Source organism: Salmo salar, chromosome 21 (genome assembly GCF_965601325.2).
Source record: "Salmo salar chromosome 21, fSalSal1, whole genome shotgun sequence".
Taxonomy (NCBI): domain Eukaryota; kingdom Metazoa; phylum Chordata; class Actinopteri; order Salmoniformes; family Salmonidae; genus Salmo; species Salmo salar.
Genome location: NC_138311.1, coordinates 29,362,198 through 29,378,601, shown reverse-complemented (window position 1 = coordinate 29,378,601; position 16,404 = coordinate 29,362,198). Strand labels below are relative to the sequence as shown.

At 45.4% G+C, this 16,404-nt stretch overlaps 1 protein-coding gene across 1 annotated transcript in view; it reads left to right on the top strand.

Annotated features, from left to right (window-relative positions):
- The window catches only part of LOC106582116 (follistatin-related protein 1), a 56,061-nt gene extending 40,995 nt beyond the window's left edge, over positions 1–15,066 (top strand). The window contains exons 5-11 of the mRNA XM_014164869.3: positions 159–191; positions 654–784; positions 2,901–3,019; positions 4,691–4,803; positions 11,718–11,828; positions 11,985–12,079; positions 14,555–15,066. Coding sequence (XP_014020344.1) covers positions 159–191; positions 654–784; positions 2,901–3,019; positions 4,691–4,803; positions 11,718–11,828; positions 11,985–12,079; positions 14,555–14,596 — 644 coding nt within the window. The 3' untranslated portion in view covers positions 14,597–15,066. The remainder of the gene's footprint in view (positions 1–158; positions 192–653; positions 785–2,900; positions 3,020–4,690; positions 4,804–11,717; positions 11,829–11,984; positions 12,080–14,554) is intronic.
- The last annotated feature ends 1,338 nt before the right edge of the window (positions 15,067–16,404 follow it).

Sequence of the window (16,404 nt, the reverse complement as noted above, 5' to 3'; positions counted from 1 at the left end):
TCACAAAGAGGCCATCATGTCACGGTGTCCTTGGGCATTAATGGTTATTGTGGCAATGTGACAATGACATGGTGAAAAACACTAGATAGGGAGAAACGCTAGATACTGTAAAGCACAATGAATTAAAGTTGCTCTCTCTCTCTCTTTGTCATCTGCAGAGAAGAAAGCAGAGCAAGCCGCTGCCAGCCCAGGTGAGTGATTGTGACACAGTGAATCTGTGGGCTTTGTGCCAATCAGAGCTCTGTATCTCTCTGCTCTTATCTCCTCTAGTCCTAATGGGGCTTTATCAGACAGAGTACACCTCTCGCAGTGCCCTATCAGTGCTCTACTAATCTCTCAGTGCTCTAGTAACAAGCACACTTCTGTAATAGTGTTCTAACCTTATCCACTCCCTATCACTAGACTTAACTGAAAGGGAGTGTTAGGGGTTAGGACAGTACATTTGACCTCATACTGAGCGGGGAGGTACTGGTGTGCTCTGGGCAGAACAGGGATTATGTGGATTCTCTTGATCATCCTAGAGAGTGTCAGAAAGGCTAGAGTACCTGCTAGATTGTGGGTTTTGACTGTGTCACATTCTCTCTCTCGCTCTCCCTCTCCGTCCGTCTCGCTCACTCACACCCACTGTCTCTCTCTCTCATTCCTCTCTCCAGTGGTGTGTTACGTAGCAGACCGTAATGAGTTGAGGCATCGTGTGATCCAGTGGCTGCAGACTGAGGTGGTCCCAGACGGCTGGTTTGTCAAGGGCTCCAACTTTACCGACATCCTGCTCAAATACTTCAAGGTGTGTGTGTCAGTGTGTGTCGCTGTGTGTATGTGTGTTCCAGTTGTGATATTGGTTCTATGAAGTCCAAAACTATGGACCACATGTAAAAAAAAAAATTAAGCAGTTTTTACCCCTCACATACAGTGCATTCGGAAAGTATTCAGACCCCTTGACTTTTTCCACATTTTGTTACGTTACAGCCTTATTCTGAAATGGATTAAATAAAAACAATTTCCTCATCAATCTACACACAATACCCCATAATGACAAAGCGAAAACTGTTTTTTAGAAATGTAAAAAAAACATAAATACCTAATTTACATAGGTATTCAGACCCTTTGCTATGAGACTCGAATTTGAGCTCAGGTGAGTCCTGTTTCCATTGATCATCCTTGAGATGTTTCTACAACTTGATTGGAGTCCACCTGTGGTAAATTCAATTGATTGAACATGATTTGGAAAGGCACGCCTGTCTATATAAGGTTCCACAGTTTGACAGTGCATGTCAGAGCAAAAACCAAGCCATGAGGTCGAAGGAATTGTCCGTAGAACACTGAGACAGGATTGTGTTGAGGCACAGATCTGGGGAAGGGTACTAAAACATTTCTGCTGCATTGAATGTCCCCAAGAACACAGTTGCCTCCATCATTCTTAAATGGAAGAAGTTTGGAACAACTGAGACTCTTTCTAGCACTGGCCGCCCGGCCAAACTAAGCAATCGGGGGAGAAGGGTCTTAGTCAGGGAGGTGACCAAGAACTCGATGGTCACTCTGACAGAGCTCCAGAGTTCCTCTGTGGAGATGGGAGAACCTTCCAGAAGGACAACCATCTCTACAGCACTCCACCAATCAGGCCTTTATGGTAGAGTAACCAGACGGAAGCCGCTCCTCAATAAAAGGCACATGACAGCCCGCTTGGAGTTTGCCGAAAGGCACCTAAAGGACTCTCAGACCATGAGAAACGAGATTCTCTGGTCTGATGAAACCAAGGTTGAACCCTTTGGCCTGAATGCCAAGCGTCACATCTGGAGGAAACCTGGCACCATCCCTACGGTGAAGCATGGTGGTGGCAGTATCATGCCGTGGGGAGGTTTTTCAGCGACAGGGACTGAGAGTTGTATCAAGGACTTTAGGGCTCAGAAGTCTGTTTTAGCATGGGCAACGCCATTGAGGACTTTTTTTTAAGTAGTCAACTTGATGGGACTTCCTATGGGTTAAGGAAGGATCACATAAGAGGAATTAGCCAATTAATTATACTCATGAGTAAACATTCCATAACTCCACGTGGCAGTAAATCACCAACCTTGGCTTTATACCTGTTGAAACAACACACTCCAGGTGTCAGTATGCACCCTTACAGTTTGTTTACCAACCAGAAGTAGTAGAATAAGAAAATGGAAATGGCCTCAATGGCGCTGTCCGTGCTCTCACAGACGCCATAATGGGACAGATTCAACGTTGCAATCTCTATATAACTCTGTGATTTTATCCCCACTGGTTACAGTTTCTTCCACACACATGAAAACATAAGAGAGATTCATTTGAAATGAAAAGACCATTGTCCTCGTGTCTCTTCCCGTCTCCTCTATGTGCCTTGTGTCTGAGAGTTTCATTAACTCTCCACAGAGACAGAGCACAGTGATATAATGGAGGCTTTAGTATAGTCCCACATACCACCACATCTACGCACTAAAGATATAATGGAGACTTTAAGTATCCCTCCACCCCAATATAGAGGTTCACACTGGGGGACCCACATGGGGGAAGGGATTAAAGACCATATCTATTTCCAAGGCAACAGGTCCCTGCATCCAAACCCCTCAATCCTCTCATCTGGCAGGGCCATCGCATCCCTCCCCCCTCTCTCTCTGGAGACTGTCTCACTTTCGCTCCCTATTCACCATATCTGTCTGTCAATCTCTCTCTTTATAGAATAGAACTCTATGGCTGTTATAGAGTTCCATTTCCATTTGTCCCCCCTCTCTCTGGATTAGCAGACTAGAAGCAGGTGTTCTATCAGTTAAAGGGAGATATTGTTAGAAAGTGATTGATAGAGAAACTCTTCTCTACTCCTACTAACTCTGTGTTGGTGTGTGCGTGTGCGTGTGCGTGTGTGTGTGTGTGCGTGTACATAGAACTACGACAATGGTGACTCCACGCTGGACTCCTCAGAGCTCCTCAAGTTCATCCAACATAATGACTCCAACGTGGACATGCAGTCATACGCAGACCAGGAGAGCAACAAGCTGCTCAGGTCAGTGTGCGTGTGTGAGTGAGTGCGTGCTTGTGTGCTATTTCATCTTTAAAAAGCTTATCTATTTCTGGTGTAGTGTTTATGAATACCTCTACAGTATCTATATCTTATCCTCAGCTGTACAGTAGAGGGCTTCTGAGGAGCTGGTGCTATATTAAGCCCTACTTTCCCTCTCTCTGAGCCTTAAACCCTGTGTGACCCAGTCTAAACTGCACCGGGGGCCTCCTGTGGCTATTACCCTCACAGACATCTGTTCTGTGCATTATCAGAGCCTGGGTTTCCACTGTGCTGCTCAGTGGAGCAGTGCTGCAATGCTTCTTCAGGTTTGGAGAAAATAAACTGATTAAATCAGCCACTTATATTGCCCACACATGAGTAGGACCCTGAGTCATTCCTGGCCATGTGACTTGACCAGGGAAAACTCTTGGCCCTGCAAATGAAGGATGGATATACTGTAAAAACAAATGTATTTGTTTCAACTAATTATTGTTAAGTCACTGGTGTCACAGCCATTTTTTTGTTTACTCAACTTTTTGGTCCAAATGCTACCTGGAAGAAAAAAAAATAGTTGGCCCAAACTTAGCTCCAACTTGAGAAAACGGAGGCAAAATTCAGTCAATTTAAAATTATGTGTTTGCTCAAGTTGTCTCATATGTTCATTCAACTATAAATTATTATTTTTCTAACTAAAAAAGTTTGTGCAACTGGTTACACACACAAACAATGCTTTTAACTTACATATTTGACATTCGTGATTACATTGTGCATTGATACAGTCATTATTATTCAACATGTCTTCACCTGGGATTTGAATTCGCAACCTCTTGGTTCATGGCATTCTGATCTTCCTGCTATGTCTCCACGTCTGGGTCATTTATAAGTTAATCTGGCTATTCTCTCATTGATTTGATTTACTTATTACAGCAAGTGTAGGTTTTTTTGTATAGTTGTCTAATGTTGGTGGCGCATATTATTCTGTTTTAATGTTAGTCCTGAATCACCATGATAAATAAAATAGTTTTTATTGAGTGTACTTTTAACAAAGCTGAGATTTACTTTGAAGTGCAAAGTGTAGAAATACAGGTAAAATCAGTCTTCGACACAGACATGATGGAAGGAAGATTGGAATGCCATGAAACCAAGAGGTTGTGAATTCAAATCTCAGGTGAGGACATGTTGAATCGTAATTACTGAATAAGAGAATATGCACAATGTATGTTAATGTGTGTCAAATATTGTATGTTAAAAGCATTGTGTGTGTAACCAGTTACAGAGCCTTTTTTAGTTAAGATGCCCAAATAATAATTTATAGTTGAATGAACATAAATTATTAGACCATTTCTGAGGAAACACATCATTTTAAGTAGATTTTTAAATGTTTCTTAAGTTGGAGCTAAATTTGAGGCAACTTTTTGAGGGGGGTTCAGGTAACACTTGGACTGAAAATTTGAGTAAACAAAAAAAAAAGGTTGTGGAACCAGTTACTTAATAATAATTAGTTGAAACAACAGATTTGTTTTACAATGTAGGAAGATTCTCTATGCAAAATCATCCACTAACTGTTTTATCAGTCAGAAACTATGCCCAATAACCATCTCAACAGCTATACATAACTATGAGTACAGGCAGTGAATGTGAACTTGTGTGTGTGTTTCTTTGTCCTGTTCCCAGAAGCCTATGTGTGGACGCCCTGATCGAGCTGTCAGATGAGAACGCTGACTGGAAGCTTAGCTTCGATGAGTTCCTCAACTGCCTGAAGCCCAGCTTCAACCCACCTGAGAAGAGTGAGCTCACAGACACATGACCCTTGACCCCATGACTCTATGATGACAACATTGCACACTACTGCTGACATCACACGTTTTTTTTTCTCAGTTCATTACACAAATACCTCTATATCAACCTCTCCGATACATGCAGTAAACTGCAGTATGTGTTTAAAGTGCATGGGATTTACATTATGTTAATCAAAATAGCAAACCTATTCACCACAACCACACGCATATCTACTGTAACTCACCCTAACATACTTGAAATTAATTGAAGCAAAAACAGCTAAATATGGTTTATTTACAGACAAGAGTATTTTTCCTCAGTCTGTTGTACTGTACTGAGTTGAGCAGAGGCCGTGCAACCTGTTATAACACCCTGTCCCACAGGGACAATCAAATATTATTTTTCATAATTTTCATAAATATTTTAGCTAGCTAGCTATAGATACTAGAAAGGAAGCTAGCATAATAAGAAAGCTAGCATAACCCATAATAGCGACCTGCACACTGTTCACCAAAAGTAATGTAAATGTTTTTATTATTCATCCAATCATTAACATATTTGGTGGTGTTGGGCCTCCCTGACACTTTTTCGATCTATCGAGGAACGAGTAAGAATAGCTCGGTTTGAAATTATTTTGGATGTCTATGAAGGAAACATTAACTTTGGCTTACAATTATATATTTCCTTTCTTCTACGTATAAATTGTACATTATTTTGTGTGTAGGATGGACCTAAGAAAGTTTGAAAGACGTATATTTAATGTAACATGTACAGTGCATTTGAAAAGTATTCAGACCCCTTGACTTATTCCACATTTTGTTACGTTACAGCCTTATTCTAAAATTCATTTTAAAAAATCTCATCAATCTACACACAATATCCCTTAATGACATTTTGGCAAATTGATAAAGAATATATAACAGAAATACCTTACTTACCTTACTTGACTCGAATTTGAGCTCAGGTGCATCCTGTTTCCATTGATCATCCTTGAGATGTTTCTACAACTTGATTGGACTCCACCTGTGGTAAATACAATTGATTGGACATGATTTGGAAAGGCACACACCAGTCTATGTAAGGTTCCACAGTTGACAGTGCATGTCAGAGCAAAAACCAAGCCATGAGGTTGAAGGAATTGTCCGTAGAGCTCCGAGACAGGCTTCGGTCGAGGCACAGATCTGGTGAAGGGTACCAAAACATTTCTGCCGCATTGAAGGTCCCCAATAACACAGTGGCCTCCATCATTCTTAAATGGAAGAAGTTTGGAACTACCAAGACTCTTCCTAGAGCTGACCGCCCGACCAAAATGAGCATTCAGGGGAGAAGGGCCTTGGTCAGGGAGGTGACCAAGAACCCGATGGTCAATCTGACAGAGCTCCAGAGTTCCTCTGTGGAGATGGGAGAACCTTCCAGAAGGACAACCATCTCTACAGCACTCCACCAATCAGGCCTTTATGGTAGAGTGGCCAGACGGAAGCCATTCTTCAGTAAAAGGCACACAACAGTCCGCTTGGAAGTTGACAAAAGGCACCTAAAGACTCTCAGACCATGAGAAACAATATTCTCTGGTCTGATGAAACCAAGATTGAACTCTTTGGCCTGAATGCCAAGCGTCATGTCTGGAGGAAACCTGGCACCATCCCTACGGTGAAGCATGGTGGTGGCAGCATCATGCTGTGGGGATGTTTTTCAGCGGCAGGGACTGGGAGACTAGTCAGGATCGAGGGAAAGATGAACGGTGTAAAGTACAGAGATCCTTGATGACACCTGCTCCAGAGCACTCAGGACCTCAGACTGGGGCGAAGGTTCACCTTCCAACAGGACAACGACCCTGAGCACACAAGACAATGCAGGAGTGGCTTCGGGACAAGTCTCTGAATGTTCTTGAGTGGCCCAGCCGGAGCCCGGACCGCTTGAGGGGACCTGCAGAGAAGAATGGAAGAAACTCCCCAAATACAGGTGTGCCAAGCTTGTAGCGTCATACCCAAGAAGACTCAAGGCTGTAATCGCTGCCAAAGGTGCTTCAACAAAGTACTGAGTAAAGGGTGTCTGAGTATTTATGTAAATCTGATATTTCCGTTTTTATTTTTAATACATTTGCAAAAATAAAAAATAAACTGTTTTTGCTTTGTCATTATGGGGTATTGTTAGTAGATTGATGAGGGGGGAAAACTATTTTATCCATTTTAGAATAAGGCTGTAATGTAAAATAATGTGGAAAAAGTCAAGGGGTCTGAATACTTTCCGAATCCACTGTATGCTATTTCAAATGGGCATCACCCCTTTGTCCACTCACAATGTTTGTATTTGGTGTAAAAAAAAATTTTTTTTTACAAAATTCATGAAAAAATGATGGTGAGTATTACTGTCACGACCGTCGAAGTTGGTCTCTCCTTGTTTGGGCGGCGTTCGGCGGTCGAAGTCACCAACCTTGGTTTTGTCTTGTCTTCCATCACACCTGGTTCCAATCCCATCAATTACATGTTGTGTATTTAACCCTCTGTTCCCCCTCATGTCCTTGTCAGTGATTGTTTATTGTAAGTGCTTGTGCATGTCTGTCCTGGTGTGCATCGGGTTATGTACCCATTATTTGATTGTTCTGTTTTCTGGTGGGTTTTTGTTATTAAACTGCGCCGTCTGACTTCTCTGCCGCCAGTATGCACTCCTTACAGAATCACCGACCCGACTATGGAGTCAGCAGGAGCAGGTACCCCGGGTATAGGGGTGGAGGAGCGCGTCCGGGAGCGCTCAGCAATGCTCCACCATCTTGGCACCACCATGGACCGCGTTGTCCAGACTATGGACCGCTGGGAGAGACAGGGAGTTCTTCCAGTGCCTACACCAACACAACCGGGGTCTCCTCTGAGTGCCCCTCTTCCTCCTGGTCCCAGTGGGATTCGTCTCTCCCTGCCCCAGGAATACGACGGAAAGGCTGCGAACTGCCAGGGGTTCCTTCTCCAACTGGACCTATACCTGGCCACCGTCCACCCAGCTCCATCGGGCCGTGAGAGGGTGTCCGCCCTCGTCTCGTGCCTCACCGGGAAAGCCCTGGAGTGGGCCAACGCCGTGTGGAGGGAGATGCGGCGTTGGACCAGTTTGAGGAGTTCACCCACCGTTTCCAGGCAGTTTTCGACCACCCGGCCTAGGGTAGAGCGGCGGGTGAGCGCCTCTTCCATCTGAGGCAGGAGACGAGGAGCACCCATGAGTTCAGGACCCTGGCTGCCGGCGCGGGATGGAGCGACAAAGCCCTGATTGACCATTACCGCTGCAGTCTGTGCGAGGACGTCTGTCGGGAGTTGGCCTGCAGAGACGCCACCCTCACATTCGACCAGCTGGTGGACCTGTCCATCCGGCTGGACAACCTGCTGGCTACCCGCGGACGTTCTGATCGGGGTCTGGTGGTTCCGTCCTCCCGCACCCCCTCTCCAATACCCATGGAGCTGGGAGGGGCGGTGCGCAGGGAGACTGGAGGGGGTTCCAGCTCGTGCATCATCTGTGGCCGCAGAGGTCACACTGCCGGTCGGTACCGGGTTGGTTCCTCTGGGGATCGAGGCAGCAGGCAGGGCGCTCTGGCATCACCCCAGGTGAGCCGGCACCATTCTCACCCAGAGCCCTATGTTGCACATATGTTTGTGTATGTCACTTTCCCTGAGTTTTCCCCGCATTCCCAGCATAAGGCACTCGTCGATTCAGGCGCGGCTGGACATTTTATTGATAGAGTGTTAGCCTATAGTTTAGGGATCCCCATTGTTCCCGTGGCTGTGCCTTTCCCCGTTCATGCCTTAGATAGTCGACCATTAGGGTCAAGGTTGATTAGGGAGGTCACCGCTCCTTTGGGCATGGTGACGCAGGGGGGTCACAAGGAGAGAATTAGTCTCTTCCTTATTGACTCTCCTGCGTTTCCCGTGGTGCTGGGCCTACCCTGGTTAGCTTGTCATAACCCCACTGTTTCTTGGCCACAGAGGGCTCTCACGGGGTGGTCGCGAAAGTGCTCTGGTAGGTATTTAGGGGTTTCCGTTGGTGCTACTACGGTGGAGAGTCCAGACCAGGTCTCCACCGTGCGCATTCCCCCTAAATATGCCGATTCGGCTCTCGCCTTCTCTAAAAAGAAGGCGACTCAATTACCACCTCATCAACGGGGCGATTGTGCGATAAATCTCCTGGTAGACGCTGCACTTCCCAGGAGTCACGTGTATCCCATCTCACAGGCGGAGACGGAGGCTATGGAAACATATGTCTTCGAATCCCTGCGTCAGGGGTACATTCGGTCCTCCACTTCACCCGCCTCCTCGAGTTTATTTTTTGTGAAGAAGAAGGAGGGAGGTCTGTGCCCGTGTATTGACTATCTAGGTCTGAATCAGATCACTGTGAGGTATAGTTACCCGCTACCGCTCATAGCCACAGTGATTGAGTCAATGTACGGGGCGCGCTTCTTCACCAAACTAGATCTCAGGAGCGCTTACAACCTTGTGAGTATCCGGGAGGGAGACGAGTGGAAGACGGCTTTCAGTACCACCTCAGGGCACTATGAGTACCTCGTCATGCCGTACGGGTTGATGAATGCACCATCAGTCTTCCAAGCCTTTGTAGACAAGATTTTCAGGGACCTGCATGGGCAGGGTGTGGTGGTGTATAATGATGACATCTTGATATACTCCGCTACACGCGCCGAGCATGTGTCCCTGGTGCGCAGGGTGCTTGGTCGCCTGTTGGAGCATGACCTGTACGTCAAGGCTGAGAAGTGCCTGTTCTTCCAACAGTCCGTCTCCTTCCTAGGGTATCGCATTTCCACCTCAGGGGTGGAGATGGAGAGGGACCGTATTTCAGCCATGCGTAATTGGCCAACTCTCACCACGGTAAAGGAGGTGCAGCGCTTCATAGGGTTTGCCAACTACTACTGGAGGTTTATCCGGGGTTTTGGTCAGGTAGCGGCTCCCATTACCTAACTGCTGAAGGGGGGGCCCAGTGCGCTTGCAGTGGTCAGCTGAGGCGGACAGGGCTTTTAGTCACCTGAGGGCTCTGTTTACCTCGGCTCCCGTGCTGGCCCATCCGGATCCCTCTTTGGCGTTCATAGTGGAAGTGGACACGTCCGAGGCTGGGATAGGAGCTGTGCTCTCTCAGCTCTTGGGTATGCCACCGAAGCTCCGCCCCTGTGCCTTCTTCTCGAAGAAGCTCAGCCCGGCGGAGCGAAACTATGATGTGGGGGACCGGGAGCTGTTGGCTGTCGTAAAGGCCTTGAAGGCATAGAAACATTGGCTTGAGGGGGCTAGACACCCTTTTCTCATCTGGACTGACCACCGCAATCTGGAGTACATCCGGGCAGCAAGTAGACTGAACCCTCGCCAGGCAAGGTGGGCCATGTTTTTCACCCGTTTCATGTTTACCCTTTCCTACAGACCAGGCTCCCAGAACGTTAAGGCAGATGCATTGTCCTGGCCGTATGACACAGAGGAGCGGCCCATGGATCCCACTCCCACCGGGTACCAGCCGGTTCTGGCGCCTTAGCATCAGGGTCAGACCAAGGTTCCTGCGGTGGACGATTGGTTCAGGCACGCGGAGGAGACATGGGAAGCCGTCCGTGTCCACCTTCAGCAGGCCGTGACGCGCCAAAAGAGGAATGCAGATCGCCACCGCAGTGAGACCCCGGTGTTCGCACCGGGGGACCGGGTCTGGCTCACGACCCGAAACCTGCCCCTCCGCCTGCACTACCGGAAGCTGGGTCCACAGTTTGTGGGGCCATTTAAAGTCCTGATGAGAGTGAACGAGGTTTGTTATAGGTTACAGCTTCCAACCGATTACCATATTAACCCCTCGTTCCATGTGTCTCTCCTCAGGCCAGTGGTGGCTGGCCCGCTCCAGGAGTCTGAGGTGCGGGAGGTTCATCCGCCCCCTCTGGACATCGGGGGGGCCCCGGCGTACTCCGTTCGCCCCATTCTGGATTCGAAGCACCGGACGAGGGGCCTTCAGTATCTCGTGGAGTGGGAGGGGTACGACCTGTTGCAGGAGTTCCACCGTCTTCGTCCGGATCGCCCTGCGCCTTGCCCTCCGGGTCGTCCCCGAGGCCAGTGTCGACGCGCTACTGGAGCCGCGCGTCGGGGGTGGGGGGGGTACTGTCACGACTTCCGCCGAAGTTGGTCCCTCTCCTTGTTCGGGCTGTGTTCGGCGGTCCAAGTCACCGACCTTCTAGCCATCGCTGATCCTCTTTTCATTTTCCTTTGGTTTTGTCATGTCTTCAATCACACCTGGTTCCAATCCCATCAATTACATGTTGTGTATTTAACCCTCTGTTCCCCCTCATGTCCTTGTCGGTAATTGTTTATTGTAAGTGCTTGTGCATGTCTGTCCTGGTGTGTGTCGGGTTATGTACCCATTATTTGATTGTTCTGTTTTCCGGTGGGTTTTTGTTATTAAACTGCGCCGTTTGGAAACACAGTTTTTGTTCTCCTGCATCTGACTTCTCTGCCACCAGTACGCACTCCTTACAATTACACTAAGCGGAATTGCCCAGAATTACCCAAAATGCTGGGGTTATAACAGGTTAATGATGTAGGGGAAAGTTCAGTATGTGACCTCACTCACAGCTGCAGCAGGCAGCTGCACACATTCCAGTCCGGAAAACAGAGCCTGCCCTGGGTCCTCACCAGAGCCAGGGACACAGATACTGTAGTAGAGTGCTCTAACATACTATGCAAACACACTCACACTATCTATGGCTCTGTTGCTCTCTTTCTGCTGCGGACTATGCATAAACTCATCACTACTCAACTGCATTGCCAATGTTTTATTTAGACAGAATAAATTGATTTAACTTAAAAACACAGAATTTTATATCTCTTTGTTAGATGTGGGGTGTATGAGAGGCACCATAACTGCTGTACTCAATCTATTTTTAATCTGAATTCTATGTGCCCCCCTGCAGAGTGTGCCCTGGAGGATGAGACCTATGAAGATGGGGCCGAGACACAGGTGGAGTGTAACCGCTGTGTGTGTGCCTGTGGCAACTGGGTCTGCACTGCCATGACCTGTACTGGTGAGGAAAGACACACCAGCACACCTGCATAGACACACTGACTCATCTGCAAGTCATCTGAATCACATATAGCACAACAGATAAGGAATCAACAACTGTCCTTCTCTCTCTCCAATTGTTCCTGTAATTCTTTCATTCTTTGCATCTCTTTCTCAGACAAGACAGCGGTTGTCAAGGAGACCGCGGAGGCAGGGCAGGAGATGACCGAGGAGGAATGGAGTCTCCGTGTGACCGAGCTTAACAAGCATCAGGTCAGCCTGTCACCAAGGAAACAGTTGGTCAAAGTTCAACGGACAGACCAGGCTGCTCTCCAATCTCCCCAGACAGATGGGTAGCTCTGGAATTTGTCTAGACAGAGTTATCAACTAGCTGCAATATTATTGAAAGTTTAGAACAAATGAGTTTATTACACCCGTTTCACCCCTTGAAAGATGTGTACTACAGCCCATGAGTAATTATTATGCATATCTCACAACATCAAGGGTGGTTTGAACAGTCAAGACTATGCAAATAGTTAACCTAGACCAGGGCTCTCCAAACCTGTTCTTGGAGAGCTACCCTCCAGTAGGTTTTTGATCCATTTCCAGTTGTAACTAATCTAATTTAGCTTATCAACCAGTTAATTATTAGAATCAGGTGCGCTAGATTAGGGTAGGAACCCTGACCTAGACCATCAGGAGTGGGAGATATGCTTTGTTATGCCAATACAGCATGTTTAGTTGTCCTGAGAAAGAAACAGTGGTAGAGTTGTTCTTTATTGATGACTAACCTTGTACAGACCATGCGACCCATTAACTGCTGCCAAGGCAGCAACTACTTTTCCTGGGATCCAGCAACATTAAGGCAGTTATATAATTTAAAAAACATTACAGTACATTTAACAATAGATTTCACAGCACATTAAGTGTGTGCCCTCAGGCCACTACTCTACTACCACATATCTACAACACTGGGTAGAGGAATTTTGGGTATTGAGTCTGTTACTATCTAATCAGAGCTACAGTGCCTTGCGAAAGTATTCGGCCCCCTTGAACTTTTCGACCTTTTGCCACATTTCAGGCTTCAAACATAAAGATATAAAACTGTAATTTTTTTTAAAGAATCAACAACAAGTGGGACACAATCATGAAGTGGAACGAAATTTATTGGATATTTCAAACTTTTTTAACAAATAAAAAACTGAAAAATTGGGCGTGCAAAATTATTCAGCCCCCTTAAGTTAATACTTTGTAGTGCCACTTTTTGCTGCGATTACAGCTGTAAGTCGCTTGGGGTATGTCTCTTTCAGTTTTGCACATCGAGAGACTGAAATTTTTGCCCATTCCTCCTTGCAAAACAGCTCGAGCTCAGTGAGGTTGGATGGAGAGCATTTGTGAACAGCAGTTTTCAGTTCTTTCCACAGATTCTCGATTGGATTCAGGTCTGGACTTTGACTTGGCCATTCTAACACCTGGATATGTTTATTTGTGAACCATTCCATTGTAGATTTTGCTTTATGTTTTGGATCATTGTCTTGTTGGAAGACAAATCTCCGTCCCAGTCTCAGGTCTTTTGCAGACTCCATCAGGTTTTCTTCCAGAATGGTCCTGTATTTGGCTCCATCCATCTTCCCATCAATTTTACCCATCTTCCCTGCCCCTGCTGAAGAAAAGCAGGCCCAAACCATGATGCTGCCACCACCATGTTTGACAGTGGGGATGGTGTGTTCAGGGTGATGAGCTGTGTTGCTTTTACACCAAACATAACATTTTGCATTGTTGCCAAAAAGTTCGATTTTGGTTTCATCTGACCAGAGCACCTTCTTCCACATGTTTGGTGTGTCTCCCAGGTGGCTAGTGGCAAACTTTAAACGACACTTTTTATGGATATCTTTAAGAAATGGCTTTCTTCTTGCCACTCTTCCATAAAGGCCAGATTTGTGCAGTATACGACTGATTGTTGTCCTATGGACAGAGTCTCCCACCTCAGCTGTAGATCTCTGCAGTTCATCCAGAGTGATCATGGGCCTCTTGGCTGCATCTCTGATCAGTCTTCTCCTTATATGAGCTGAAAGTTGAGGGACGGCCGGGTCTTCGTAGATTTGCAGTGGTCTGATACTCCTTCCATTTCAATATTATCGCTTGCACAGTGCTCCTTGGGATGTTTAAAGCTTGGGAGATCTTTTTGTATCCAAATCCGGCTTTAAACTTCTCCACAACAGTATCTCGGACCTGCCTGGTGTGTTCCTTGTTCTTCATGATGCTCTCTGCGCTTTAAACGGACCTCTGAGACTATCACAGAGCAGGTGCATTTATACGGAGACTTGATTACACACAGGTGGATTCTATTTATCATCATTAGTCATTTAGGTCAACATTGGATCATTCAGAGATCCTCGCTGAACTTCTGGAGAGAGTTTGCTGCACTGAAAGTAAAGGGGCTGAAGAATATTGCACGGCCAATTTTTCCGTTTTTTATTTGTTAAAAAAGTTTGAAATATCCAATAAATTTCGTTCCACTTCATAATTGTGTCCCACTTGTTGTTGATTCTTCACAAAAAATTACAGTTTTATATCTTTATGTTTGAAGCCTGAAATGTGGCAAAAGGTCGGAAAGTTCAAGGGGGCCGAATACTTTCGCAAGGCACTGTACATGGCATACAGTATATTGCTATTCTCATGACAATATATAACATTCTCCTCTCACACCATCTCTCTCCCTCTACCCCCTCCCTCTTTCAAACACAGGAAACAGTGGAGAAGATGAAGGCCAGCACAAAGGAGGCCTAAGAGGCCCAAAGAAGAAGGGCTTGAGAGAGAGAGAGACACTCTTCCTCTATACTTGATGTACCTTGAGGCCCTGTGCTTTTGCTGAATTTACTCATATGTTAATTATTAGAGCTTTTTTACTGTCTTTTTGTTGATGTTTGTTAGATGCAGGGGCAGTCTAGAGTATTATTTTAGGAGTTCCTTGTGTTAAGTACTGTCTTTATTTGTGATTGTATTACTGCACCCTGCACTAGGAATGGGGCCATTTTCTACTGTTACATTTTTCTTCTTCTTCCTATGTATACAATATAGTTACAGTATTCATGGGTATGGCTCTTGTTAGTAAAATAGCAAGCGGTAATTGTTTGGAATGAGAAAGATTAGAGATATTAGGAGTGAGCTGTCTTCATCAAGGAAACAAAATCCTCTTGAAAGTCCTTCAAGATGTGTTAGAGAAGTGTAGAGCAAGACGATGACAGTGTCCTATTGTAGGGGAAGGTAGTGGGATGTCATACACTTGACTTTAAGCTTATTTGCTTACAGAACTGCCATGATACTACTTGACCAATGCACTTCACCCTCCGTGACTAGCAGCGTAGTTTCAGGCCTTAGTGAATCATCCCGTTTAGTTAGTACGCCCTGCTTTTTGACAAATACACTTGCTCCTATGTACAATTTGTTATATGCTTGAGTTGGAGATCATATGTGATCACAATGGCTCCTGTGCTGTATTCAATCAGCGCTCTCTGGTGCTTGTTTCAGAAACATCGAAGCAATAGTCATCTAGATGTGAAACGTTGAATATAGAATGAAAGCAACAAGCACCAAGCACAGAGCTGAACTGAGTACAGCAGGGAGAGAACTGAAACCAAAGCCTGATGATGACTATGATGATGAAATGATGTACGAACCCCTCCAGGTAAAGCATTACTCTGGACCCAGCAACAACACTATACCTGTGCTTATCAAAGATCAGTTATAAGGATTAGCCTTGCTGTCAGCTAACATAACTTAGATGCATCTCTAACTCAGAGTGAATGCGTCTGTCAGATAATGTGTGTGTGATGAGGGAGTGTTTTTTGAGAGAGTGTGAGCTACTAGTGTGGCGGTGAGTGTCATATTTGTTTTATGTTTTATTTGTCAAAATCCCACTCATCCTGAGAATTATTTGTGGTTAAATCAGTGCCTTTAACACCCAAACATAGGCCTGCAGACACACACTGTCGAGGTCTTGTGTCCAGCAAGCTTTAAACCACAATTGGATTGGGCAAGACTATAATTGGCAGAATTTTTATAGTAACCTTAGAGCTATGTGGTTTAGTCCTTGTTAAATGTTTGTGTAAAAGTTCCATAACTAGTTTGGTTAATAACTTTTTATTCTAAAAGGAATGCAGAGTGTATAAGGAGTATATATGCCAATAAAAGACAACCCATACAGTACTACAAATGTCTCAACCTGTGTGTTTTTCTGTGTTTGTGTCAGTCTGTCTGTCTGTCTGTCTGTCTGTCTGTCTGTCTGTCTGTCTGTCTGTCTGTCTGTCTGTCTGTGTGTTTATCTTTTACGTTCAAACAGTAATAAATAAAAATCTTAAAACACAAAAAAATATAAAATAATCACATTTTTGAATCAGAGCTGTCTATCAGAGAATTGTTGCTGGTGTGGTTTTCTACAGAAAATCTAGCCTACATTCCATTTGTATTGGTCCAAGAGGCAGTGTTCCAATGCCATCTGGTCCATATTGTGGCTGTAATATGATAATCCTTTTTAAAAGTCACTAAACATTGTAAACAGTGTGCTTTTTTTTATTCTGCAAGGAGGCATTGTGGTT